The sequence below is a fragment of the Drosophila willistoni genome, assembly GCF_018902025.1.
Source record: "Drosophila willistoni isolate 14030-0811.24 chromosome 2L unlocalized genomic scaffold, UCI_dwil_1.1 Seg196, whole genome shotgun sequence".
NCBI classification, from domain to species: Eukaryota; Metazoa; Arthropoda; class Insecta; order Diptera; family Drosophilidae; genus Drosophila; species Drosophila willistoni.
Genome location: NW_025814048.1, coordinates 516,711 through 544,315, shown reverse-complemented (window position 1 = coordinate 544,315; position 27,605 = coordinate 516,711). Strand labels below are relative to the sequence as shown.

At 35.9% G+C, this 27,605-nt stretch overlaps 4 protein-coding genes across 5 annotated transcripts; 2 read left to right on the top strand and 2 right to left on the bottom strand.

The window, feature by feature from the left end:
- Window positions 1-232: 232 nt before the first annotated feature.
- LOC6639693 lies at window positions 233-22,504 on the bottom strand. The gene is given in 9 exon segments (XM_023181892.2): window positions 233-1,616; window positions 3,304-3,429; window positions 3,663-3,794; window positions 3,880-4,289; window positions 4,391-4,463; window positions 9,009-9,125; window positions 10,178-10,303; window positions 10,408-10,636; window positions 22,281-22,504. Coding segments are annotated over 9 exon segments (2,292 nt in total). The 5' UTR covers window positions 22,328-22,504; the 3' UTR covers window positions 233-584.
- Window positions 22,505-22,942: 438 nt separating this feature from the next.
- On the bottom strand, window positions 22,943-23,588 carry LOC111519831 (dynein light chain roadblock-type 2). Its single transcript, XM_023181945.2, has 2 exons — window positions 23,450-23,588; window positions 22,943-23,397 (listed from the first exon to the last, which is right to left on the bottom strand). Exons 1-2 carry the CDS (start codon window positions 23,491-23,493, stop codon window positions 23,067-23,069), a joined length of 375 nt encoding a protein of 124 aa, XP_023037713.1. The 5' UTR covers window positions 23,494-23,588; the 3' UTR covers window positions 22,943-23,066.
- A 54-nt stretch (window positions 23,589-23,642) lies between these two features.
- LOC6639695 lies at window positions 23,643-25,101 on the top strand. Its single transcript, XM_002062841.4, has one exon. The coding sequence runs from the start codon at window positions 23,756-23,758 to the stop codon at window positions 24,944-24,946; it is 1,191 nt and encodes a 396-aa protein (XP_002062877.1). The 5' UTR covers window positions 23,643-23,755; the 3' UTR covers window positions 24,947-25,101.
- A 597-nt stretch (window positions 25,102-25,698) lies between these two features.
- Window positions 25,699-26,994, top strand: LOC6639696 (leucine-rich repeat-containing protein 40). Of its 2 annotated transcripts, XM_002062842.4 has the most exons (3): window positions 25,699-25,778; window positions 25,835-26,563; window positions 26,650-26,994. In XM_002062842.4, exon 2 carries the CDS (start codon window positions 25,840-25,842, stop codon window positions 26,560-26,562), a length of 723 nt encoding a protein of 240 aa, XP_002062878.1. In that variant the 5' UTR covers window positions 25,699-25,778; window positions 25,835-25,839; the 3' UTR covers window position 26,563; window positions 26,650-26,994. The 2 variants fall into 2 exon arrangements, with proteins under 2 accessions (XP_002062878.1, XP_046865935.1); XM_047009979.1 differs by lacking the exon at window positions 26,650-26,994 and having other exon boundaries at window positions 25,835-26,626.
- The last annotated feature ends 611 nt before the right edge of the window (window positions 26,995-27,605 follow it).

Below are 27,605 nucleotides of genomic sequence, written 5' to 3'. Positions count from 1 at the left end.
GCTTGGTGGCATATTTTTTATACTATACTAAATGGGTTTTATATATATACTATATTGTTTTAAGTACATATCTAATATTTGGTTTGTTATACATATATATATATACATACATATATATATATATATATATTTAGTCTAAACTAAAATTCATTTTGAATTTACATTCAGTTAACTGTTACTTTTAATTATTAATTTTGTCTTGAAAATTATTTAACATTCATTTTTGGTTTTTTTGTTACAATTACACACAAAACACATCAACTCATTTAAATTCTTGACAATCACAAAAGTTAGGATTTGATTCGGATTTAGTTTTTTTTTTTGTTTTTAGCTTAGACATTGATTAAAGTAAAATGTTTAATTTAAGCTATTACTATGAGTAATCATTGAATTTTTCGTTTCGGATAGATTTTACTATGGGATAATACAAATATATTTAGACATACACACGCACACACACATACATAGACACACACACAAATGACCTATGAATCTTATAGATAAACTGACATGCACTCTACTGTGGTTAGACCCGCTCGACTTTTCACTCGATTTTTTGCTTCTACCAAAGTTTTTTCTTTCCTTTACTTTCGGTACTCGGCTAATGGCAATGCTGTAGTTGCATCTGTTGGCATTGTTGGTGGTGGACTATGACAGGCAACCCGAATCCTATTCAGTCGCATACTGCCGCCCATGATGCCATGATGATGACCATGACCATGTCCAAATGTAGTCTTAGTGCTCCTATTGCCTCCTGATGCTTGCTGATGCAATGGATGATGCAAACATTTACGAGCCATCTGACTATTGGCGAGTATAACGTCCTCTGCGTACTAAATATCCGGAATACTACGACCAGCAGCCAATTTGTTGGATATATCAGCGCCCCCACTTGCTACCAAATTGGCAGCTGCCGCCTTACTTTTGGCACAATTCGCATCGTGAAAGAGATGCTCACATAGTTTTGGCTCCGAATTGGAAAATTTACTCAATTCGGCTGCTGTGGCCTCTTGCCCCATATTTAGGTGCAGATCACTATGTTTACTAAACGATGTCGTTTGATGTTGTTGCGGTTGATGTATTTGATGATGTACCACCTGCTGATGATGCATTGAATGTGCCGGCATTTGATGCTGTGGGTGATGCATCTGATAATGTGGATAATGTATGGGAAAATTCTTTTGCATGGCACTAAGATTGCCCGAACTGACGGTTCGCTCTAAAATTTCACCCCAGTACTTTTCACTGAGACCTTCAATATCGGGGCGCATGGTGGCATAAGCATCACTGTTGGCAGTGGCATTAGCTTGGGACTGTAGATGGGTATGAGCGTGACCGCCTACGCCAGTGAGAGTTCCTCTAATATATTGAGAGGCGCTGCGACTCAAACTATTCGCGCGAGAACGAGCACAAATGCCAAGTACAGAGCCGCCAATAGTGGTGCCAATGCCACCTCCCGCTCCTCCTCCGGCAGAAGTTCCACTACTCTGGGTCTGTCCTGGTGGTCGAGAAGCCGGCGGTTCTGGGGGCATCGGAAGTGTTGTGATTTCAAAATCGTTTGCATTGATGTGACAACAGGCTGATTTGTGTTCGGGCGTATCCTCATGGGGAAAACACTGCAACGACACATAAATTCAACTTTTAGTTTTGCGCTGTTCAAACAAAAATTAATAAGCATTTTAAATTCCCATTTCCTCGTGGTACGCACAAAATCCACCATCATAAATCTACAAATAGCCAAATGGCCTGCACTTGTGTGAGTTTTTGTTTTTGTGTGAGCTCTTCAGGAAGTAAATCATACAACTTGACTGCACTCTACCGAATGGCCATAGGGCCAAATGCTGGCGGCGGAGGGGTAGGGAGGGGCTGCATGCCGCATTGGATTTTCTCTTTCATAATTCAAAATCACTTTTCACTATGCCTTTGCATAGTTGTTGTTCGGTACACACAGACAGAAACACAGAGCTCAGCTCAGCTTGCACCTTTTTTGTTGGTGGGATTTATGAGATTAGAATCATTCGTTATTCCCTCCCCCAAACTCCCCACTCTACAAAATGTTGCACAAAACAAAGTAACCTAAGCTGCAAGTGAACAGCATTTTTAGTGTGTTTTTTGGTTGAAAATTTCAGCTCAGAAGATAAAATCCCTCAAAGTATGAGTGGGAGAGAAAGAGATGCAGAAATCAGGGTCAATGGTCGAGGCTCGAGAGTCAAGAGTGAAATCAGTAGCAAATCAATCAATCAATACCACAGACAGTATGCTATACAAGAAGATCATATCGTGTAAGAGTAGTTACGGGTGGATCTACGACGAGAAAATCTTGAAAATAGTTTAGATTTATTTGCAAGGCATTACCTATTTCTAGAAGTTCACAAATATAATAATAAGGAGGAAGGTAGGACCCCAAGAATACAAAAAAAAAAAAAAATAAATAAAAGCAACATCAAAAATTAAATTTAAATTAATTTTAAAATGCTAATAAAATGATAAATCTTGAGCTAGAAAATTCTGTGGAATATGTATTTCCACCCATTAGCCGATTTATAATTCTGTTCAATAAGTCTTCAAAGTATTTATTCCTATATATGCGATTAGAATTAAGAGCCTTAAATAATTAACTATAAAGTCGGATCTTCTAATGGCAGCACTTCTCATAGTGGATGGAAAACACATTACTCTTGGCCTACTTATTGTAATAGGGACTTATAATAAATACCACATTTTAAGCAGAGCTAACTTATATTGGTTTAAATTTAAATGGTTCTGTCCGATCCCATTAAAATTTGGGAATGTGATAGCTTATTCTATTTAATAACTCAATTATTCGTAAATATACTTCCTAAAGTTATAGTAATTCAATCCGCCCAATTGTCGTATATGGCTTACGCCTGGTAATAAAAAGCCGTAATACCGTAATAATAGTAATTTCTGTAGCTCCTAAATAGGGAATAATTAAAGAGAGAATAATTGAATCATGGAATTTTCATGGTGAGTAAGAATAAAAATGATTAATTAGGTTTCTATCTGACAAATCCAGTATTACCCACTACAAGGGTAAAAATATATTCACGTGACTTAATTTTATAAATCTGTAGTTCTCAAAAAACAAAATAACAACTATATAAAGCAAAGCTAACAAGTTGAAATTCAATTCACCCTCATCAAAACGAATGCGAAATAACTAAAAGCTCACCCAATACCAAAAAAAAATTGTGAAAAGGGAAAAAAAAATTCTGTCATAGAACATTGAAAAATCGAACGAAGCGAATTGGGAAAATGAAATTTGAAATCAAATTTACTCACTTTGTTGGGCATCAATTGACGGCTAAGACGACGAAAATCGGAATTCAGTAGCCAGTACATGAACGGATTCCACAGGCTGTTGCTCAGGGCTGTCCAAGTGACCAAGAAATCCAAGAATGGAGGCAACTGCAACAAACACGCACACATACGAAAAAGAGAAAATGTAGTGGTTGGGGGGAGTCTTCAAAATAAACAACAACAAACGGTAGCAAAAAGAAAAACAACTTGTAGAAATCAATGCTTATACGGCAGACGTGGAGTATGAGCAACATAAGCAAACTGATTACGTATGCGCCACGTTGTGCAGAACGGAGGAGAGGGAAGAATGAGTAAAATGTGCAAAAATCAAAACTACTTGCCTTGGAGCCAGTGCATGCGGTGACAATCTCTTGAATGGTCCATGGTGTGACCATAACAATGAATCCCAATGATATGGCTGCCATTGAACGTGATGTGGAGCCACTTGAATTCTTCTCCTGGATGGGCACAATCTGTAATAACATTTGCAAGGCATTTAACAATGTAATTAAATGAAATTTTAAGCGTTTTTCTCCATTCTTCGCTACTTTGCCTCACCTTTTTGGTAATCTTATTTGTCATGTTGGGCATGCCGACCAGACCCATGCCCATGGCCATACTCAGATGGTTCATAACTGGTGGACCATGATGATGATGATGATGCGGATGATGTGAATGCCCATGGCCACCGCTACCTTGTCCAAAGAGATGATGTTGTAGCTGCTGCTGTTGTTGCTGGTGCTGCTGCTGGGCAGGATGGGGATGAGGATGCGGATGATGGACAGCCGCTGTCAATGGCATTGTTGGATCATTTAGGCGAAATCGACTCATATGAAAACTGGAGCCATAACAGTACATCAATACCATGGTGGTGGGAAAGTATAGGGCACATGTCGATAAAATCCGATACGAGGGTTTACTATAGAATGGCTCGCAAGCCATTAGACCCGTGTTGTTGAAATAGTAGCCTGCATTTAAAAATGTATATAAGATAAGTATACATATATGCATATAGACAGTCACGTAAATGAGCAGCTGCATTTGTGTTGGAATTTGGGGTCCAACTTACCTTTGGGTAGTACAAGAAAACCAAATACCGTCAGACTGATAATCCATGTTAAGCTCAGTATGGCCACACAGCCCTGTAAATTTGAAAACATGAAATTTTGTAGCTTACTTCAACTTGTGGTTCAGTTTTGCTACTGTTGTTGGTGTTGGTGTTGTTGTATTGTTTGGTCAGCTCTTTGCTCGGTCAGGAGAATTTTACCCCCAGCTGTTGCTTGATTTATGAGTGATGTGGAATTCAAGTGATTTAGATGCAAGAGATTCACCTACTGACAAACTAGGTGGCTGCTGTTGCTCTCAATTTTGTATAATTACCAATCAAAAATGCATTTCTCTGTTATCTATTGTTTCCCCTCCACAAAAGCACCTCATCATTTCGTAAATGGCCACTGCAGCAAATATTTCATAATTGAATTTAAAAGGTTTCTAAGCTATGTATTCAAGAAACGTGTTGAAGTCATTAGCAGTTCGAAATGTATTCACAATTAATAATTTTATATTAAACTGTGGCAAATACTGGTCTTCGTCTTAATTAGCTATTTATTTCTTTGGCAAATGCTGAAATCGACAAAAGCAGTTTTGATTATCTCTACAAGCTTCAAACCTCTCGCATAGAAGTCTTTTTTTTATTATCCTGCCATTTATTCCAAGAATGTTCTCCTGGAATTCAATTAGATATCAAATATATTCGAATCAGGTCAAGTAACTTATCTGCATACTTCAAAGTACATATAAACCTAATTTTCCTATGGTATTTTGCATACTTTTACGTAATTGTCTTTAAAATAAATGCCATGAGGTATAGTTAAGGGTGAGGACATCAAACGACTGCAGCACCTTTTAGCCGCAACTTTTACAAAATATTTTTCTATCAACAAAAATAAATAAAAATAAAACATAAACAAACAAACAAACGGAAGAACTAAGAGACTCACACATTTTTTGGTCGAAAAAAGGCAAAACTCGAACCAGCAAATGGAATTAAAAACTTTTGATTACGTTGAAAACATTGAGGCAAAGCCAACCAAAAAACACAACACAGACAGAGGAGACAAACACAACTACACACAGTAAGAGTTGCAGAGATACAGATGTAGAAATAGTGAGATACATTTACAGAAAAGTGCAACATTTTGCGAAGGTTTCCATAACTGACTGACTGACTAACTAACTAACCAACCAACTGACTGACTGGCTGTGAGAATGCAAAAGGCTCTTGAACAATGCAGAAATGTCTCAACCAAAAGCCACAACAAAAAAACAAGAAGAAAAAGAAAACTTTTTACTCTACGCTTGGTATCTTTTATTATTTATTTAATTTACGCTATTATGTATATATTATACAACTTAAACTGGCACTAGGCAGACAGTTAGCACGCAAGATGGATGGAATAACACGGAAAAACAATTCCATGAATATTTGATGGCAGATGATATTTCAGACAGAAGGCAAATGCCCACAATGTGAAATATATTCCGCATTCATATATGCATATTTCTCATATTTTTGTATCAGACTAACAGCTCCACATATTTTCATTCCTACGCTTTTCCTCGTTTTTTTCCCCCTCTTCTGTTTCTATGAATGTAGACTATTTCATTTAAACTTAATTTGAGTAGCGTCTCTGCTCTTGACAACATATCTGACATGGACGATGTGAAGGCATACATAATAAAGATGCAGTTGAGTTGTGTCTTCTGAAGTAAAACATTTTGCTCGATTTTCAATCGGTTTCCGGCTTTGGAAATAAAAATTTACTTTATTAAATTAAAGTTTTTAATCAATCGAATTGCCATCTTTTTAAATTGCAAATTATTTTAATTAAGTGACTATTTCGCATATTTTCATGAGGTGAACTTAGCGTAGTCAGAAACTTGAAATAGTGCTTCAAAATAATATTTTAAGTATATGTAAGTGTTAATAAATAAAAATAGTTTTGGCGTTGAAAAAAGTTATATAGCGATTAAAATAGAACTGGATCATGTCATACCTATGTTTACTTTCTTATGTTATTCTGTTGTATATCAGGTATTCAGTTCTTCATTAAATTTGGTTCGGTTTCTGTGCGTTTGCAGTTTTTTTTTTTGGCAACTTCTTAGGTCACATTGAGTTTATATACTTTCCAAACGAGCAATCAATAAGAAGCACAACTATTTGTTTAAGTTGGAGTCGAGGAAATGTAAAAAAAAACTTTGTCTACACCATAGAGTGTAAGCGTTCCAACATTCTGTTGTGATGGCGGTGTTGCATTGCATTTCTTATAGTGTTTATACTTTACTAACTTTTTGTGCCGTAATAAATTAAAAAAAAAACATAAATTATACGCTTTCTTTAAAAGCAAATGAGTTGCAATTTATGGGAGTTAAAAGGGCCTAACCACATAATAAACGAAAGTAAAAAGTTTTCAATTTTTAAAGCCTTTATGAGCGAAAAAAAAGAGAATATCTTGACGTTGAGGGCCTATAGGAGTGGGAGTTGGAGTTAGGAGAGAAGCAGCAGCTGCAGCATCCAACATCTAGCATCCAGCATCCATTTATTAATTTTCGACAGTCCACACTTTATTACAAATGGGGCGTGGCAGTTGCTGCTTGTGCCAAATTTGCGCGGATGGCCTCAATTTTTTGTTTTATTTTTTTTCTTTGCAGGGTTTGTCTCGAAATATTAGAGTAACGGGGCGGAAGTTAAATATATATGTATGTAAATAGGATATGCTCCTTTTTTTTTCCTAGTTTTTCTGTTTTGTTTGGCCATTAACTTTCGATACGTAAGGGGGTCAGTGGTGGTAGGGCGTAGTCTTTTAAAACCGAATGCGTAAACTTTATATGTATGTACGTAAATTTTGCATGTTCTTCTTCTTCTTTTTTGTGGGTTTTTGTTTCTGCAATAATTTGTTGACTCTATGTGGCATGAGCTTATGTGTATACAACGAGATTCTCAACCATACATATTCAAATGCCAACGAAAATCGATTAATAGGTCCCTTAAATTGTTAAGTAAAACACTTATCTTTGAAGGCCCATAATGGAAGTTAAGTGCATTGTGTGTATGTTTAACATAGGTCTCTGCTTTAAATATTCACTTAAATACTTATTTTGTGTGAAATATTCAAATATTTAGGTTTATTATTATGGGGCTTTGGAGGTTTTACATTAATTGAGAATTCGAAATCAACCTAAGTATTTAAGTTAAAAAGTTTAAATTATTTGTTTCGAATATGTGACCTACGTCGAGACCACGGAGAAAATGTTTGAAACTTTAAATGGTATAAGTTTATAGACATATATAAGTTAAATACAAATATATGCCCTTAGTTCAGTAATAACGTTTATTATTATTATTATAATAGAAATGTCATAAGAATTTTAACCAACGAAAAATTATTGAAAGCCCAATAAAAAATATTACAAATGAATAAGAAAACCCAATATTCAAAAATATTCCTAAGATTGTTCAAATTGTTAATTTATGTAGTTCTCATGGAAGTCCTTTTTAAAATCTAAATAATCTGGAAATCTATAATTATGTAAACGAATTGCATCGAGTTTTTGGATAATACATGAAGATGTTTAAATTTCAAAACAAATGACCCACGAAAAATGACTACTTGCGGCTCATTACTTAGTTTCGTCATTTTTTCCTCTGTATGTTTATATGTGAGGTTCCGCTGTCCGACCTAAAAATTATTTCTTTCCACTTCCTACTAAAAAATGCTTTTCCCCGGTTCTCTTTTTGGAAGCTGCATGAAATGTTTGTTAGCCCCATAAATTATGATGTAAGCGCTAGTGTGTGTGCAAGTGTATGTGGGGAAAAGGGGAAGGGAGTAAAATAGATAGAGATAGAGACAGCAAAAGCGAGTGGCAGCTCGTTTGCGGCATCTCTTTGCCTGCTTGCGGTTTCCGTGGGCGTGGTGACGCTTCATTTGCCTGCCTTTGCCTAGATTCAGGACTCCGGGTCCTGCCCGGCCAAAGGACTTTTGCTGTGGTCGTCGCATTTAGTTAAAGTCAATGTGCGCGTAAAAGTAAACAGAGCCAACCAAAAAAAAGTATCTGGACTTCTCCTCGCCCAGTACGCTTTGCTTTTTATCGTTATTTTATACTCTTTTCGAATGTTTATACGATTTTTTATCCGACCTGCTCTTCTCTGATTTTTCTCTCTCTGTGACTTTATATTCCTGCCCATTTTTTTTTTAGTTTTTTGCTTGCTTTGCTTTTTCATTCTTCATCTGTTGTTGGGTGCTTCGCTTTGTTTTCGTATTTTATTTTGTTTTTTTATCTTTTTTTCTGAGCTCTTTCTGCTTGTTTAATGACTGCCAAAGAGCTTACAGCCCATTATCCTTATTTATCTCTGCGTAATTGGCTGCTATTCGTCCTCGTCCGTGTTGTTGTTGTCGCTGTTGTTGTTGTATTGCCGATTTTATTGGCGCGTGATTTTATGCCATTACGCTTAGGAGGCAGGCGCTCCGCCCTCTTCCACCCAGACCTATTGTTTATCGCCGTCCTTTTCTATCGTTGGGTTAAATTTGCTTATCTGAAATTGTGTCACCCAAAACGTGTCTTATCTACATATGTAAATAGCTATCTCTATCTATCTACAAAACACTTGATAGATGGAATACACTTACCTTTTTGCTAGAGTGTTGGTAATATCGTCGCGGATGCAATGCACACATATATCTATCCACAGCCATGCATACAAGAATAACGGCGCTTTGCTGTGAGAGAGCTCCGCGCAACAAGGCCTGGTCCAGCGAAGACAGAGAGAGAGAGAGAGAAAGAGAAAAGGAATTGGTTTGTTAGTTAGCCAGGGCAGCAAATTTAATAGTTTCAACACGAGACTGATTGCACTACCTCCCCCCTCCCCCACACTCCATCAAACCACAACAGCCTCTCCCCAATTCCATCCCACTGCTTTGTCCTCCGTTCATTGTTTGAGCGCTGAGCCCAGTTTTGACGTTCGCTTGCAAAAATCTAATCAAAAATTGTTTTAATAAAAATTTTCATAGTGTTGCATTTCCCTGCAATCTCTCTGCCGCCTAGTTTTCTTTTCTTTCTATTTTTTCATACTGGCGTTTTTATTTACACAAACTTTTAGATAATTGAGATATATTTTTTCTTGTTATCTAGGTTAAACAAAAAATCTGAATGTTATGAAATCTTTTGTTTTACATCATGGAATTACAGTCAACTATGAGTGTATGTTTAATAGCTAGAATTACACGCTCCTCTTTAATTATTCTTTACTCCTGGGTATCGTCAACTTTCAATTCTTTATTATTTTATTCACGGTGTATGATATATTTTGTTAGGAAGTTAGCATAAGCATCTGTAACCTTTCTTTCTTGTTTAGTCTCTAGATCAGAGATTTTCCATGACGTTTTTAGACAAAACCCCAAGGGTCCACGTGAGGAAAGACAGGAATTCAGTCTGGATAAATAAGTTTTCAGGCAAAAACAAACATATTAAACTTATTTACCGTAATAAAACACTATCTTAATCCAAATGACTTGCTTTAAATGTTGTTGTCAAAGCCAAATAATACACGCCATCATATGAAGCGCATTAAATACGTCGGCTAAATTTATCCCTACTTTTACATAAACACTCACACTTTCACACTCACTTAAAGTCTCACACTCTGCACACACGCAGACTTGCATTAGAACAATAAGACTGTCAGTCCCCGTTTTATTGCCTACATTATTGTGATAATTTAATTAGCCACAACACAAACCATGAATGAATGGTCTTGTAATGCCTTGAAATTATCACATTAGTTAGTTAGGTTACTCACCTGTATCTGACAGAAGATCTCTCCATATGGCCAGCAATGAAACAATGCCGGCATTAGTCCAAACGGTGTAATTAGTAAACCAATTGTCAGGTCATTCAGGGCCAACGATGTGAGCAAATATCGTGGCTAAAAGGATAAACCGATTGTAGCGGCGGATATACTTTTGTTGTCACATAAATGCATTCCCTGAAATCCGCATGTAATCATTCATTGTCTGTATATACACTCACCTGTTGATGTATGTAGGCGGCATAACGGCGATTATTGATAACAAAAATGACCAAACAGTTGGCCCCAATTACGCCCAAAGTAAGCACTAAAATGAGAACAGCCTCAATGGTCTCGGCAATCCCAATGTGAACAATAAAATTGTGTCCCGAATAGCGCGGATGGGAGCAACTTGAGTTCTTCACAGCGGGCGCTACAAGTAATGAGCCAGTCTTTAAATCCATTGCAGTGCTGCAAGAGACAAGTAACGATACACACCAAATTGGAAATTACAGAATGTTAGCCATTAGATAATGGGATTGGTTAAAGGTCCAAAGATGAAAGCTAGGTATAAGGAAGTAGATAGAAAGATGAACATGATTTTAAGGCTCAAAAATTAATATATCGACTCATTGTCATAAAAGCAAAATAATTGTAGTGTCTTAATCAAGACCCAATTTAAATAGAAGTCTCTCTTTCTGGTCTACGTCATATGTAATCGGATTTATTTTCTACATGTCTTCATATCATTTACATTTGTTACAATAACAATAACCTGTTTCCCTAATTACATTTGTTACGTTCCAAAGTTGTTAAATTGATTTTATACAAACGTAATATTTTAATTATAAAGTGCGGACGTGTAAAAATAATTGCCCTGAAGACGACCAACGATGAGTGGTCGAAATATATAGGGAAGTAAAGTAAAAACAACTGCTTTTTATTTATCCAACAAATTGACCTGACCTTGAATCAACAATTATATATAACAATAATAAAATATTAAAATCGTTTCTCCATGAACTTGTATCATGGATTATTAATTTCCTTAATTTCTATTTTATGTACAGAATATTTTTATCAAAGCGACAATAGCCCCAACCAAGTCGGGTTAAGCTTATTTCTTTTCTTAAATATAGTTTCGCATTTCCGTATTTCGAATATATAATTTTCGGTTTCAGTTTCCGACCGCAATGCAAAATGGCGACAATTTGTTATGCCATAATCAAGTCAAAACATGTGAAAGCCACGCCGACGCGTTGACAATTTATCAGCCGAGTAAAGCAGAACCGAAACTGGCATGGTATGATGGTGATGATGATGACATCGAGGCAAAAGAACCATCCAACCAAAAAAGGAAAAAATGCCAACAATTTCCACGTCAATATGGGGACGCGAAAAATAGCACAGTTACATAATAGAACTTTACAGAGGATAATTGGATGAATTCGTCTGTGTTGCGGTTGTTGCTTCGTCTGCTTGTCTGTATCCCTTCCACTTTGCGTATGTCTCTTTCTATTGCAATAAATCAGCAAAAAAAAAAAAAAAACTCCGCCGACTGTCTTAACTTGGCTTTTGCCTTTGCCTTTGGTCTGAATGACGTTGATGTCAGCTTTCTCTCTCTGACATTGAGAAATGTTTGCATACAACAACAAAATAAGGAACTACCAAATATAGAAAATATAAACCTCTACCAAAGGGACCAATGACTAAGAGTGACTAGTGTTGTTTTTGCCTTTAAGAAAAGAGCAAAGCGGGCAGAGGTAAAAGAAAAGAACAGAAAAAAAAAACACGTAAGACTGTTCTCAGTCATTTGTTTTGGTGCCAAGGTTCTTTATTAACTTTCGGGGAGGGAATGAAAAAGTCATATCCCTAAGCTCTAGCATCGGCTCTATCGTTCTGCTTTCGTACTGTGATTTATCATTGCTTTGTCTCTGAGGTCGTCGCTGTATTTATGCTAAGTCCACAAATCACCCCATGAAATATAACCAAAAATTGTGCCACACAAACAAACATTAAGCCCACCAAGAGCTATTATAGTCTTGCCACATGCTTCCTAGGGAGAAAATCATTTAGACTGAATTTCTAAACGTTTTCTAAATGCAACTCAACTGAAATCTCCCTTACAGACTGTCTCCATTCATCTCTATTTTCTACCTTCACCTTTTCAATTTTTCATTACCAAAGTGATTTGCTACCAAACCTTCAATTAAGTTCTTAGCTGGCTGCTGAAGCCAATAAACCTATGCATATGAGTGTGTAAAGTGTGTGTGCCATGGCAAAACCCAATTCAATTTTCAAGTAATGAAAAGAGGAAATTCGCTTAATTCCACGTATTGTTAAGTCTGGCGTAATCGACAACGACGACGGCAACGATGAAAAAAAGAAACTGCAATCCGTAAACGTAAAAGCAAAACCAAAATCGAAAATAGACTGAAACAATGTGAATGTGAATGCAAATGAAAGCCAGTGTCAAATACGAAACCGCGTAATTGTTTTAAAATGCACAACGAACGAAAAATGGCAACCAGGCAAAGCAACCGAACGACACAGCGACAGGACGACAGAATGCCATTAAAATGAACGAAATTTCCATACAAAATTTTCCTGGAATGGGGCTGGGGAAAGGAGGAGATAAAGTTTCGGGTTCGATGCTTCTTTAACTAGGCTGCCACAGATGACAGTCATCAAGGTTGTCATCTCCCACAGTCTGTGTCAACAAGCATGCGAGGGACGTTGGTTGGAGAGGGCGGATACATCAGGCTAACATTACCAAAAGACAAATGCAGAATAAATAATTTAACTGCCGGATTAGAGAGCCGCAATCCGCTTTTGAATTTACACTCAAGTTACTTCCATTAGTGGCATTTTGGTTAGCTGTAGCGAGAAACTATTGCATATCATTAGGCGCCACCACCGCAGTTACAGTTACAATCGTTTCCACTCTCTCTCTCTCCCTCTTTTTTTCCTGTCGCTTGCATAATCCTTTCTACGCGGCCAGAGTTATACTATACTAAACTTGGTAAAGGATTTGGCCAGGTTGACGACGGGGACTGAACCGAACCGTAATTGTTTTTACCAACTTTTGAATACGTTGTGCATGCATAATTTGCCCCAATTTTTGGTATACCTTTTTATTGCATTCGAATTCGAGCATATCTTGTGCTACCCTTTGTTTTTTTCTTGTTTTTAGTGCTATTTAAAAAGGGAAAAGAAGGGAAATACAAAGCCAGGTCACAGGAACACACAACATGGACATAAACTGCAACATGGACAAAGGAGCAGCTGAAGCAGCGACAGAGAAACAGGAAGGGGCCACCAATTCCGTATTCACAGTGCGTTTTGTCTACGCAACGGATGACACTATGTATGTGTATGTTCTGGTACATGTATGTGTGTATGGGTAAGCTCTGTGCGTGCGTGTTAATGCACGAAACTGCAAAGTCGCTCTCTTAACCCATTCATTCACTCTCTTTGCCCCTTTTTAGCACTCCCTCATCCTGCTTCTCGTTGTATTTCATGCACATTTACACTTACATGCATCACATGGTAAGTTTTTGCTGTGCGTTGTGCTATGTGTGTGTGGGCTTGTTCTTAAGCCTGATCTGACAAGCCATGAAAGAATACAGTATGTTAGAAAAGTTTATCGTCAACAAAAAAAATTTAAAATTTCCAATATACCAACCAAAATGCTCAGAAATATTAAATAACTCTAAATTTCTGGCACACACTTAGACCATATAGCGCCATTAAAATTACAAGATTATTCAGTCATCTACATACTTCAATTATCTCCTTTTCTTGGAAATACATTTTTGAGGTTGTTCTAAAATAAAAAAGGTTATGCAAAATAAGATAATAAAATTCATCTAATATCGGAAATTGCTCAGACCGAGATTGGTAATATCGCAAATATTTCTAGGCAATTAATCAGAAATTGCATAACATGAAAAATTAATATTAAAAAATGGAGCACGTGTTGCTCGTGCTGCCATATTTAAGGAGAAACTCAGTTCATCGTAGAAATTGTTTTGGGACTTTATCCTATATGAGTTTACTCTGTGGTATCATTCACTCTTCAGTTATTAACGTTATCAAATGTAAATGCAAAATACTTTTATGACCCACTGTTTTCTTGGTATGGATGCAAGCGAATGTATATCAAATGCAAATTTTCAACCAACTGGTTTCCCTTTGTCCTCTGCAGCGAACGATGGTTCGTTGGTAGGGCTTTTTTTTTCTTTCCATCATTTTGTATCCAGCATTTGCCAGCTCAGGCTTATTTATAAGATTTGCTTTGAGGCAAACGTACTTCAACACATGGATACAGAGGAGAAGCAAAGCTGATTCAACCGTTGACAAAATGATACTCGAAGTGTTTTTGTTGTTGCTGCTGCTACTGCTACTGAAGTCGCTGACTGATTGCACATTTGTTAGTGGCCAACACCCAGAACCAACCAGCAACATTGTGGTCGGATCGAAAGAGATAGTTAGATACGTATGTGTGGGTTTTCCTTTTCTTTTGCTGATTGCATGGCATAAGAAAACGTATTTAGATGTTGGCTTAAATTGACTCGATTTTGATTGAAATTGTGACCCATGGAGAGAACAATTTTCAATTGAAGTCAGCAATTTTCAGCAGCATTTTAAGACGAACTCTCTTCCCATCTCTGTTGTTAGCTTGTCTTGTCTCTTGTTATCTTTCTAATTGATATGTTGCAGCTGCCGCTGAAAACTTTTCAAATTATCATTTCTTTCAACAAAATTTAATTATGAAATCAAATGAAATGAAATTGTCAAATGAACACTCACACCGTTGAGTGACTAGCAAATGTCAGCACTTGTTTATTTATTTTGTTTATTATTTTCAGTGAGATGTTGCCATTTCATACATTGAATTTTAATTAATGACATGAAACTGAATGATTTATGTATGCAAGTTAATTTGAATTTCTTGAGAATATTAAGTGACTAGTAAGAAATAAATTACCACAAGTTAAAATAGGTCATTGACTTTAGCCCTGAAGCAAATGAAATAGATTTAATTGCAGCTGCTCTTTAGTTGCCAATTCAATGATTTGGAAGAGTTGGATAAAAAACCCAAGTTAACTTATTGTGTAAGTTTTCAAAAAAATTTGTAACGTATTTGGTAAATTGTATGAAAAAATCATAATGAGCCGAATTGCTGATAAACCAGAGGGCATCAGTAATAAGGTGCATGGCAGAGTTATGCAAATGTCTAACCCATTTCCTATGTAAATGCTACAAATCTGCATTCCGTACAATGGCATAATACATACATAAGTGCCACATAAAAGGTAATTTAAAATTTTAGGGATAGCTTTGTGGGTCGAAATATCAAGTAGAGAGTTCTGGACGCAAAATGTTTTAACATGGGTTAAATATATATAACCATTGACATTTTTTCTTTGCCCAGCTGCCTCTTTTCTCTTACAAATTTGTTTTAAAAATTTTTTATCTCAAAAGGAAATTTGATTAAAATCTTATTGAATGTAATAAAATTACCCACCAATAAGTCTAAATGATGTTACGTGCCTTAAAGAGGACGGCCAAAAGAGTAAAAGAGGAAAGTCTGGCGGAGAAAAAAGACTGTGAATAAATCAGTTATGGCATAAATTATTGATTCAATAATTCAAATACAAAAAGCCGCATTAAAATATTTCTCATTGGCTGTTGATGATTATGGTGATGACTTGATGATGCCCATGGCAGAACGCGATTTGATTGCTATGCAAAACCAATTTTCAACACAGAATCACACACAAAGGCTTCAGGGCCAACACCCATACACTTGCACATACAGGCAGACAAACTGATGGAAAAGTTTCGGAAACTCCCAAAAACGGTGCAAACGGAATTTAATAAATACGTGCAATGCATTTGTGATTTCTTTATTTATTTTTATTTTATGTGTGTGTGCTCTGGGAAAATCCTTTTAACATGACCAAAAACTGAAAGAAAAAAAAGGCAAGTGGGAGAAAACTTTCAAAAAATAATCACCCGCTTGGTTGCAATTAAAGAACCCAAAAAGGGAATCCTCCTTCCACAAGAAGTCAATGTGTGTGTGTATGTTTTGAGCTTGAGTCTGGAGTTAACTTTTTCGTTTGGCATGCGTTGTCACGTACACGTAAGAATGGCGTAAATGTTTAAAAGTTGCATCAAACTTGTTATGAAGTATTTGCCCACAAAAATGAAAGGAGCAACCCCACACACACACACACACACACACACACAATACATAGCAAGTCAGAAAGGGACACACCAGCTGATCCTATAGAATACAACACAAAAATTCTGCCAAAAAGTTACTAGGAATTAGCTTTCTGGGAAACACTTTTGAGTTCAAGCGAAAGAAATCAACTTTTAGTTATGCAAAGTGCAGTGCGTTAGCATAAACGTGGCTCAAAACGGGTTTACCTATCCCACAAAGTCCATTTTAAAAACGTCTCATAACAGATATTATTGCAATGTGTATAAAGTAATCTATTTTAATAAAGAGTTACTTTGATTTGTAGCGAGAAAAATATGTTACTTTGATTGAACTGCTTGTTCCTTGATTGGGATCGTTGAAAGCCAAAAATTGGTCCTTCAAAGCCTGGATGAAATATAGAAACAATTGATCCCGATATATTCGTGTAGATAAAAAACCTAAAGGCTAGCTTCGGCCATGTTGAAGTTTGTATACCCCGGTTTCTTTGGTTACCTAAGGCCACAAAGCGAATATACGTTTTATTTAAAAATTTAAATTACACCTGTGTACATATATAATAGGAGCTTCATTCATGTGGTATTCAGTAGGCAGCTTAATTCCTAACTGATCCAGACGGACAGACATGGCTATGCGAACTTGTCTCGTCGTGCTGCTCAAAAATATATTTAAGATGTTTATCATACATTAGTATTAAATTAAACTATTGATTGGAATTTTGCATTTATTTTTTTTAAAGGAAGTCAAATTAATTTAACTTGAAACATTTTCAGCAAATTATATTATTTTTAATTTATTTACACATATAATTTACTTTATATACAAAATACAAAATAATTGAATTTTGCACCTTTTAGTTAATTTAAGTTTCAAACTATTCAATCTCACGCTTGTTAATGCAATTAACTGGATTGCCCTCAATAACTTTGAGTCTGTTAAAGGAAAAAGGTATGAAAACTTTGTAAAATATGTGAAATTAATTCGCCTTTGTTTAATTAAGATTTTGTTTTTTACCAACTGCTAACTAACTGCCTAGCTTTCTATATCTGTTGACGTAACAAAAGTTAGACATAAAAATAAAAATAAAATAATTGGTTAATGAGAGACGTTTACAGATTGTTGGCAATAATGTAGCTGATGTTGCTAAAAAGACTTTAAATATTTTAACATTATGTTTTCTTGATTTATTACTTTTCAAAGCCCTCTTTAAACCCTTTAATCCTTTAGATTTCTGACGGGCTTTTCTTTCAACCAAAGCCACATTTACCTTTTCATGCATATTAAGAAACATTTACTCATTGTTTCTGTAGACATTCTCCATTCATACGTACATATATCCTTCTCCTGTATATTTGTATACAGATTACTCACAATATATTTTTATAATCAGAAGTAAAAACTTTTGTGTGGTAATTGAAACCAAATTGTTCGACATATCAAGTTCATTTAATCACTTAAAAGAGCACGTTAAGGTTACCTCCTCTGACTACCTGACATGGCAACATAGTTGAGTACATAGTTGTACTTTTGGTTTTTTTGTTGTTGTTTTTGTTTTGCTTCAACCTCAATGACATTGCATGACATGAATGTTATACATAGAAGCATTGTAGAAGCATGTGAAAATGTCTGTACATTTCATCAATATGTGTCTTGGCTTAGGGCAGGCAGACAAGAACAACTCGAGTTGGTTTTTAAACACAAAATAAGTATCTGAAGTTTTCTTTGTTGGTGCTTCCTCTAATTTCCTCCTCCTCAACTGGTAAGTAAAGTTCTTCACTTTGTTACGTCTGCATGTTAAACAGGAAACTCTGTCTATTTGGGTGCAAAATGAGAAGTTTCTTTCTTTTGGACTATATACTTTTTCTCTGACTGCTGCATGTAATTATGGTAAGCCTGCTGGCGCTTTTTGCCTTAATTTCGTTTTGTTTATTTTAGGTTTGCTCTCGCAGACAGTTGAGAATTTTAATTAATTTACAAAATATTTGTAACATTTTGACCTTTGAGAGGGCTTTGAAAGCGAATAGTTAGCTGACCCCATAACAAGGTAAAAATATGAGAAGACCCTACATAGCAATTTAAATCATTTAAACCCACATTGAGAGCCCTTTACCTTATGTGTGTGGCTGTGTGTGTGTGCATGTGAATCTATTTGCTTCTAATGAAGTCATTTATTAGTGATAATTAAAGTTCTGCAAATGCTGCAAATGAAATCAAACGTATGTGATTAAGAGAGAGAGAGAGAGAGAGAGAGAGCGAGAGGGAGAGACTGAAACAAAGAGGGAGAAGGAGAAGCTCAAGTACCCAGTTTAATTGAATTTTAATTGGTAAGTAATTAAAATTAATAATACATTAAACGCAAAGTGGAAAATGGCAAAAGAAAATTGACGTGAAATCTTTATCCACACTTTAGCCCAGTCGGAGAACAATGGTGACAATGCTGCGTATGCTTAATATTTATGTCATTATTTGCATATAATGGAGTCTTTAAGCTCCACAAAAGATATTCAACACAGCTTTTTTTTTTTTAAATTCACAACGAGTTCTTAATTAATTGCCTCACAAAAACAGATTGAATCGCAAGCAATCAATGTCAGAATATTCTGTTGATATATTCGTTTGAACTTTGTGATATGCAATTTTTTGAACGTTTTGTCGAGGAAAATTGCAAATAAATAAGTTTCGCTTAAATGATCGTCCATTTGTAACTCTTGGCACATTTTTAATCACAGACACCAGAGTGAGTGAGTAAGATAGAGGGAGAGAGAAAGAGAGAGATTGGGGGAAAAAAAGTTGCCAGGAAATGGAACTAATTAGGGCAACATGTTGAAGGGCTCCTTCGATGATGAATGCTACATAAATGTGGCAAAAAGGAACACCATTACTCATATGAAGAATGTTGTTCTCTCTCTGGGCATAAAGGATACAGCTTGACACGTTATAGAAGGAAGAGGGGAAGATAGATAGAGAAAACAGGATACTGTTGATGGTCCTTTGAATAAAATTTGTGTTTGTGAGTTAAAGACAAATCAGTGTAATTAAGACACAGCATGAAATTGAATCAAACATATTTTTGTACATAACAAGAGCATATGTATGTATGAATTCCTCTCCATCTCTCTCTCTCTCACTCTTTTTTTCTCACTCTTGTTAACCACTTATTAAAAAGTTTTTCTCTAATTACGTAGACTTATGGTGCAAAAACAATAAACATAAAATGCGTTTGGTTTCCCAAAATTGGTAATAGGCTTTGTTTTGTGTACAACTGAATGTGTGTGGGTGTGCGTCTTTAAAAAACATTGACCATTACAATATAGTGAATAAGTAAATGAGAATATTTAATTCCAAACTAATGAGCAATTGCCCTTCATTTTGGAAAATTGATGTTTCCTCTTTAGGCATTTAGGCATTATTTACAAAGCTTTAAAACAAATTTTAAGTAGAATCAAACACATGATTCTTGCATGTCATTTATACACCAACAATTAGTTAGCCGCATGGATTATTCTTTAGTCATTTATCAACCATAAAGGGATCAAATAAGCAAAAGGTTGTACACCAGGCACAACACTTGAAGCGGCAACAACGTGATTAAGTGCGACTCCAGTTTGTCGACATATGTTGACATTTAATTTATTCGTTTCGTTTCGAATTGATACGAATCGAGTCCAGTCGATTCGGTCGATGCATTGCAATTCGTTGCAACAAATGGGAGCGCACATACACAGATACGCACACACACACACATTATAGAGGATCAACAACAGCCCGTGAGTTCACGAGATGTCGTTGTTGATTTTTAATGAATATTCAAGAGTTGTTAATAATGTAAAATGAGAGAATTTACAGAGTGGCTGTACATGAAATATGAATTGCTCTGTGAATATAATTATCAACCTCAATTAAAACTTAATATAAAAACACTTGTGACACATTCATGTCTGGTTTTTTTTTTTTTTTTTTTTTTTTGCGAATGAAAATTTCTATGACTTTACGAGAAATCCGAGTATTTGGCTAGTGGCTGACATTGAATGTACTTCAACTGTCTGCCGTCAATCTGACGAACCATGAAATTGCATATGCGCCTCATTGACAATTTCGATACACTTGAGGCTATTTTTACAGACGACGATGGCCTAAAGACATCCAAAAAAAAAAAGCAGTTAAGGGATGATGCCCCCAAAAAATTTACATATCCTTGAGGCACATTGACAGCTGAAATCACTACGAGTCTGCACTAGATTTACAAATTTTTTTTTACCTTATTTGTTTTAAATGAAAAAATGCAACTATTTATTATAATTAATAGTTACTTTGAAGTTAAAGTAAAGAAAACTTATTGTCAATTTTAAGTTTTTAAAAATGTAAATCCAAAAGTGTTCAATAACCAAATACAATTTTACGAATCGTTCTTTATATACATAATTTAAAATTTAACTCTTAAAAAAATATATAAAATTCAAGTGAATCACTAAGGGGCCACAAGTTCATACATTTATTAAATATATATTTTTATGTCAAAGCCAGCCACTGTCACGTAACACCTCTTCTTTATAGGAATTAACTGGGATCGGGTATTATACAAATCATATTTTCCAATTGTCTGTGTCCCTATATAAAATAAATAATTCAATGAGCAAACACACAAATATGTAGAGGCAAATGTTTTTGGGGTGCCATAAACACAAATAATGGCGACAAAATATTTACAGTTTCAAAAAGCCGCTAGACAAATGCTACACATATGCATATATCCCCCTGACCTCCTCTAAAGAACCAGTGCCCCCCTCACCAAACCCCTAACCAACAGGAACATGCCACATGCCAAAACACATTGAATAAATACGCATAAAATTAATCCAAAACAAAAGCCAAAAGTTGCTTCATTCACATGGTTTAAATGAGTGGAATAGGATGTACATATGGGGAGGGAGTTAGGCGGTAATTTGCCACACCCGCCCCAATTTAATTGTGTATAATGTTTTATTTTGCTGCTTTTTTTTTTTTTGCTTTGCATTTGACACAACACAAATACAATGAATAATTGCCCATTGAAGTATAAATACAACAAAGAGAGAAAAGCCAGAGGAAAAACCTTAAACAGACACGTGCCAAACGTGCGAATTTAATTGCCATTATCGTTTGATTTCCTCTTTGTTTGTGTGTGTGTGTGTGTATAAATAAAAACACATTTCTCGCTCTATGCATTTGTGTTTTAGCCTGGGATTTCAATTTGAACACTGACCAGAGACCACAATAGATTAGCTTTTAATGAAGCTGCAAAATGCTCAATCATTTGCCATATCTAATGAATGTTGTTTCACAGAAAAGTGGCTACAAATGCGGGCTATTTGGCATCAATCTCTCAATCATTCAATGGTAACTAAAAGGGTCAGTTGGACGTTTGTGTGTGCGCTTGTGTATCGATTTGTGTTTTCAATTTGGTCTACACATGGATTTACATTCATAATGTGCCTCTGAGAGAATTAATGGAGGGTCTTTATTTAAATACTTAATATTTTCCACGTTGCATGTGCTTTTTCAAACGTTGAACCACAATCAAAATGAATCCTTTGCCCATCGTAATGTGCACTTCATTGATATTTGATCGTATACGCATAAAGGTCATTTCATTCGATGGATTTAAATCTCTTACAACATTTCGGGCCATTGAAATTAATGGTTTTAAATATGAGGCATAGAGCAGTGTACGACGATGACTGATTGTTGATCGCAATGGATGACCATCGCCATCCATAATGAGAATTTCTCGTGCCCCACGATGAGCGAAGAGATTCACAAATGCTCCGCCATCGTAGGATCGTTCTAAACTATTTAAAAATCAGAGATAGTTTTCAATCGTTGTACTTAAGCTGTTTGGCTACTCACCTTATATGTCCAGCTAGGTGTGTGTCATTTGAATTTGAATCAGTCATTCTTTAACCCTCTTTGCCGTTTTTTTTCGTCCTTTTTTATTTTTATGTTTAAAAATATGTATTTTTTTTTGTTTTTTTTTTTTTTAGTGTTGTGTTTTAAGATATTTTGTGTTATGAGTTGAAATGAGTTTGAGTTTTTCAAAATTTAGCTATGACATTTCATATCAACAGACTTGATTCCAGCAGAATTCAAAAATAATGAAAGTCTAATGAAGGAGGAGGTGGGAAGGGTTTAGGTCCAAAGACTAAACATCCAGTGTATCTCCATATTTTCTATGCTGACTATCCGACGCTTTTTTGCAAATTAACTCAAGTCGGCAAGCATTTGGTCAGTCAAAAGCGGAGTAGCCCAGAAAGACCGGGCTAGACTTTTTCCCATCTATTGCCAAGATTCAACAAGTGTAAAACATTTTTATTATCTTTTAAGCTGATGTTTGAATATTGATCTATTTACCAGTACTTCGATTCAAATTACCCTAAGATAGTTTTAACCATTTTATAGTAACTTGACAATACCAAAAATTGGAATAGTCTTGGAAACACAAATAGCATATTGACATTTAGAACGTTTGATAGTCCAGATTACTTAAAATTACATAAGTCAGTCGAACCCAATGCATTTCTTATAATTTATTACCTTTGTAAATTCTATACTTAATGATCTTGGCGAAAAACAAATTAGTGATACTAAAAAAGGATAATAAATTATATGTATGGCCAGTCTCCCATAGGATCGGCTTCATCCGCTCACTTTGTTGGATGGTTTCTCTAGGCGTTTCTTTAGTTTTTGGACAACAATCAGAATGAATTCTTTGCCCGTTGTGATATGAACTTCATTTATTTCAGAACGGATACGCATAAAGACAACATCATTGGCGGGGTCCAAATCACGTACAACATTACGTGCCATCGATGTCAGGGGTTTGAGATAGGAGGCGTATATATAAGTACGACGATGACTGATAGTCGATCTCAATGGATAACCATTTCCGTCTAATACAAGAATTTCACGTGCTCCACGATGGGCAAAAAGATTGACAAACGCATCGCCATCATAGGAACGATCTTGACTAACAAGTGTGAATAAGTGAAATAAGTTTCTGGATTCAAGCAAATACTTACTCTGCTTGGATGCGGGTTTTTTTTTCTTTTTCTCGAGACTCCATTGTAATGTTTTAAAGTCTGTTTGGAAAGTGATTTTAATATAGGTTTCGACTGTTTTTGCCACACGTTCTTAGTTCTTAGTTCATTATACAAAATTTTACACTTTGTTTTTATAGTAGCCGTTGATGTTTTCCTCAATTGGATTATTGTTGAGACATTCAGTTTTCAAACAAGTTCCCTACTAGTTACAGCTAAATACAAACTCTGAAAATTTTCGTAACTGTTATTTTTTTCTCTTCCGTGATCTTTGTCAATTTACGAAAGATGTTTCTTCGAGATGATACGGGAGTCAAGAAACCATTGGTCAATAGCACCGTCACGCCCTATTTAGCAGCTGTACGTCGTGGACCTTTCACCATGGTTACCCAACCGGTGTACAGCAGTCCCTTGGAGAAGGAGCCGCCAGCTGGTCCAGTTCATCAGCACACTTTTAATGTCAAGAAGCAGGCCTTAAAGAATAATCACAAATATCATAGACATATGGTGGAAGTTCCGATACCAAAAAAACCAATGCCCAAGACCAGATCTCGTGTGGTTATCAATGAGCAGAGGGAATTGTATCGTCAGCATAGGGAACGCTTGTCGAATATTAAGGGCAAGGTTAATACGTGCTTGCCCCCACCGAAAATCAAAATAGAGGGCAATGGCATGGAATTGTCCTATATGGAAATGTTGGCATCGCTTTATAAGAAAAGCAATAATACTCTAAGGACATTTACCAAATCACCGGAACGTTTGGCAGCCGGACGCTGGCGTAATGCCAATGTTGCCAGGGAGAGGGAACGCAAACAGAATGAGCTAAACAAGAAGCTTCACAAGGGCGGTGATCTATTCGATACATCATATCAACAGACGCAAAAATCAGCAAAGGAAGCCAGCAAATCTTTCAGCTATGAAATACCCTTGCATGTCCTTCATCGTTATGAGAATCTAATGAGCCAATGTGATGTGGGAGTGCTATGCAAACTGTTACGTCCACAGATCTATATCGATGTAGAGGTACGCAATACTCGCATCCAGGGTCGTCTGTCCATTCAATTGTTCACAGAAGCCTGTCCTCTGGTTGTCCTTGAGTTTATGAGGATTTGTACTCAGCAGAATCCGCGTTGCATTTCATTCACAAGGACATTTGCCCCTATTTGGCTAGAGGGTAAAATCGCGCTGGATCCTGAACGTGGCATCGACATGCGTAACATTGAGCATGATTTTGAGGTGCTCAATCATGGTGTTGATGCTGGTATACTCTCGTTTCCCAGTCGCTATGTGCGTGGTCAGGCCCGGTCTGCCTTGAGTTTCACCATAAGCTTTAAGCCGTTGTCCATACTGAATGGTAAACGGATTGCCTTTGGCAAAATTCGTAAGGGTCTGCAGCTATTGGAACGCATACAGGATGCTACCGGACATCTAGGCAAATGTCACCATATGATCGTTGTGACAGGTTGCGGTCTACTTTGATGTAAAGATGTACTTCTCACTACTGCCATCCCTCATCATTAGTTTTATTTTCCAAATCGTATAGTTTTTATCGCAAAATTTTGGTGGATACAAAACTTTAATTGAGCCCAATATGTAAAACTCTCTGACTAGTAAAATTAAAATTTAGTTTAAAATGGTCTTTTCTTTCAATCACAGCTTAAATCGGGTTTATTGTAATACGTTTATTATGTATGATTCTCGAGAAAACTCAGTGGTGGAGTTAAATTTAAATTTACTATTCCAATATTCGATTATTTGATTTCAAGATGTGGCTATCTAGGGTTGGGATATAGGAAATCGGAAAAACGAATAACTTCGCACTTTTTAAAAACAATTTTTTTTTAAATTCTAGTACTGCTGTTTAGGTATGGGTGATGCTACTTTTGGTAGTTTGGACTAGAATATACGGATTACAGTCCAGGCTGTTCAGCTCTTTATTGAACATAATCGATCATTATGTATTATATGATTATATGTGCTATATGCGAAAACAACAATCAAGTTTGGTCTTGCTGTGCGTGAGGGTATACACATTACGATCTCATAAGATTGATTTGCAAATTTATAACATTTTAGATATATTCCAGGCTATGTATGTATGTAGTTTTCGTCTAAGCCGACTGCTATAGTTTCTAGTGCTTGTCAAATTTAGTTAGGTTGATAGCTTACAAATATGTATGTACATCAGCTTTGATTTAACTGTCACTTTATGAATTAAGTCCTAAAGTCCATAAATATTTTTAGTATTCATTTGTTCGTCGTTAACGAAAGATCGTATATCTATAAGTTTCACAATTTTTCATTATACTTTGTAAGTATCATTGATATACCTTTATAGGCATTAACTTCTCTAGCTCCTTTTACTAGACACAATGGTTGGAGATGGTTTAAATAGTCCACGACAACAAGGTGGAAAATCAACCGAGCAGAAAGATGGCACACTGCTGCCTCCATTTCCCGATAAGTATTCCATGCGGAATACACGCATTCTGAGTGTACCTCGAGCCCAACTCCGTCAGGTGCCAGCCGAAGTCTTTGAGGTAGCTCGTCAGGAATATGTGAATACTGTGAATTTGGAAGGAAATAAATTTGTCGCAGTGCCCATGGATTTGCAGAAGTTAAACGAACTTCTAACTGAATTGAATTTTGCGAAGAATCAACTGGCCCATATACCAACATATATATCACAATTTTCACGCATGGATCGCATAAACTTATCCTGTAATTTATTACGTGAATTACCTATGGAATTTGCTGGGCTTCAGTTGCTAAGTCATCTGAATATATCGCATAATCGTTTCGATAGTTTGCCCCTCTGCATATATGAGTTGGAGAATTTGGAAACATTGCAAGCCAACGATAATCAAATAGAGTCAATTAATGTCAGTGACAACGGACTGGGAGCTCTGAAACGCCTCAACGAACTTGATTTGAGCAATAACGATATCCATTACCTGCCACCCCAATTGGGAAATCTTACGAATATCCATCACTTAAAATTATCAGGCAATCCATTTCGTCAACCACGCCACCAAATATTGGCTATGGGCACTGCGGAAGTAATGAGTTATTTGCGTGGTCGTATACCAACATGAAGTAATTGGAAGTTTTTGATAAAATCAAATAAATCCCACGTAGACATTCAATACAAAATACAAATTCTTCTTTATTTCTTTTTGTAGATTGACTACATGAGATTAACCAGAAAAGCCGAAGACAACAACAAAAAATAAAACGAAATGAAATTGGTCAGTGAACTTGAAGTTTTGGCGCCAGCAGGCCAAATCACAAAGAATCACTGGTAAATAATAATCAATGCCAACGAACCAAACCAAAAAAAAAAAAAGAGAAAAAATGAAAATGTGTTGGAATTTCTTCAGGCTAACTTACACAAACAAAATTGAGCAGAAAAAAAAACAAAAAATTGTTGACGTTTTATCTCTGTTCCCCCTTTATCTTTCTCTTAAATCTTGTCTATTTAGGATATAAATACAAATTAAACAATGTAAGCATTTAAAAAAGAACTAGCCATTAAATTGTTTATTTATATAAATAAATATTTTATGATCTACAGGCCATCGACTTCAAATTACCTTGTAATTAAAAGTATTTTAGAAATGCTTGAATCTAAATGTTGTTTGGTCGTCTTTTTAACCTGCGATCACTTTATCATCGATTTAGAGGTATATTTTCAGCTTTTAAGACATAAACATTTATTTTTCTTCCTTTTGATTTATTTATGGCATTTCAACTGCAGAGTCACAGAGTCCTTTTAAGGCTCTTTAATCGAAGGTCCATTGTCTTGAGTGTTATTCCTTTTAAGAACACAAGGCAAACATAATGACCAAAATACATTTAAACTAAAATCACTGCTCGAGTATTTTTGTCCTACTTAGCTCCTCTAATGAAGATACACTACCAATTTTACAATCATAGGGTATCGAAATGAGAGCCGATGGTGGTGTGTTTGTTCTTTGTCGCTTCTGTCGCTTCAATTAAAGTTGTTGCAAAATTAACATTTGCGGTTAACCTAATAATGGTGTAAGCATGTTTTCGCATAATTACTGATTTAATTAAAATTTGCGCATTTCATTCCCTAACGAAATTATTTTTTTGTTGGTTTTTCTAAAAGTTTATT

Bases quoted from the DNA above. Each gene is read 5' to 3' on its own strand.
- LOC111519831 (XM_023181945.2), bottom strand. From the start codon at position 23,493: ATGGAGTCTCGAGAAAAAGAAAAAAAAACCCGCATCCAAGCAGA. The intron at 23,398-23,449 runs GTAAGTATTTGC...CACACTTGTTAG, and splicing joins AAAACCCGCATCCAAGCAGA to TCAAGATCGTTCCTATGATG.
- LOC6639695 (XM_002062841.4), top strand. From the start codon at position 23,756: ATGTTTCTTCGAGATGATACGGGAGTCAAGAAACCATTGGTCAATAGC.
- LOC6639696 (XM_002062842.4), top strand. From the start codon at position 25,840: ATGGTTGGAGATGGTTTAAATAGTCCACGACAACAAGGTGGAAAATCA.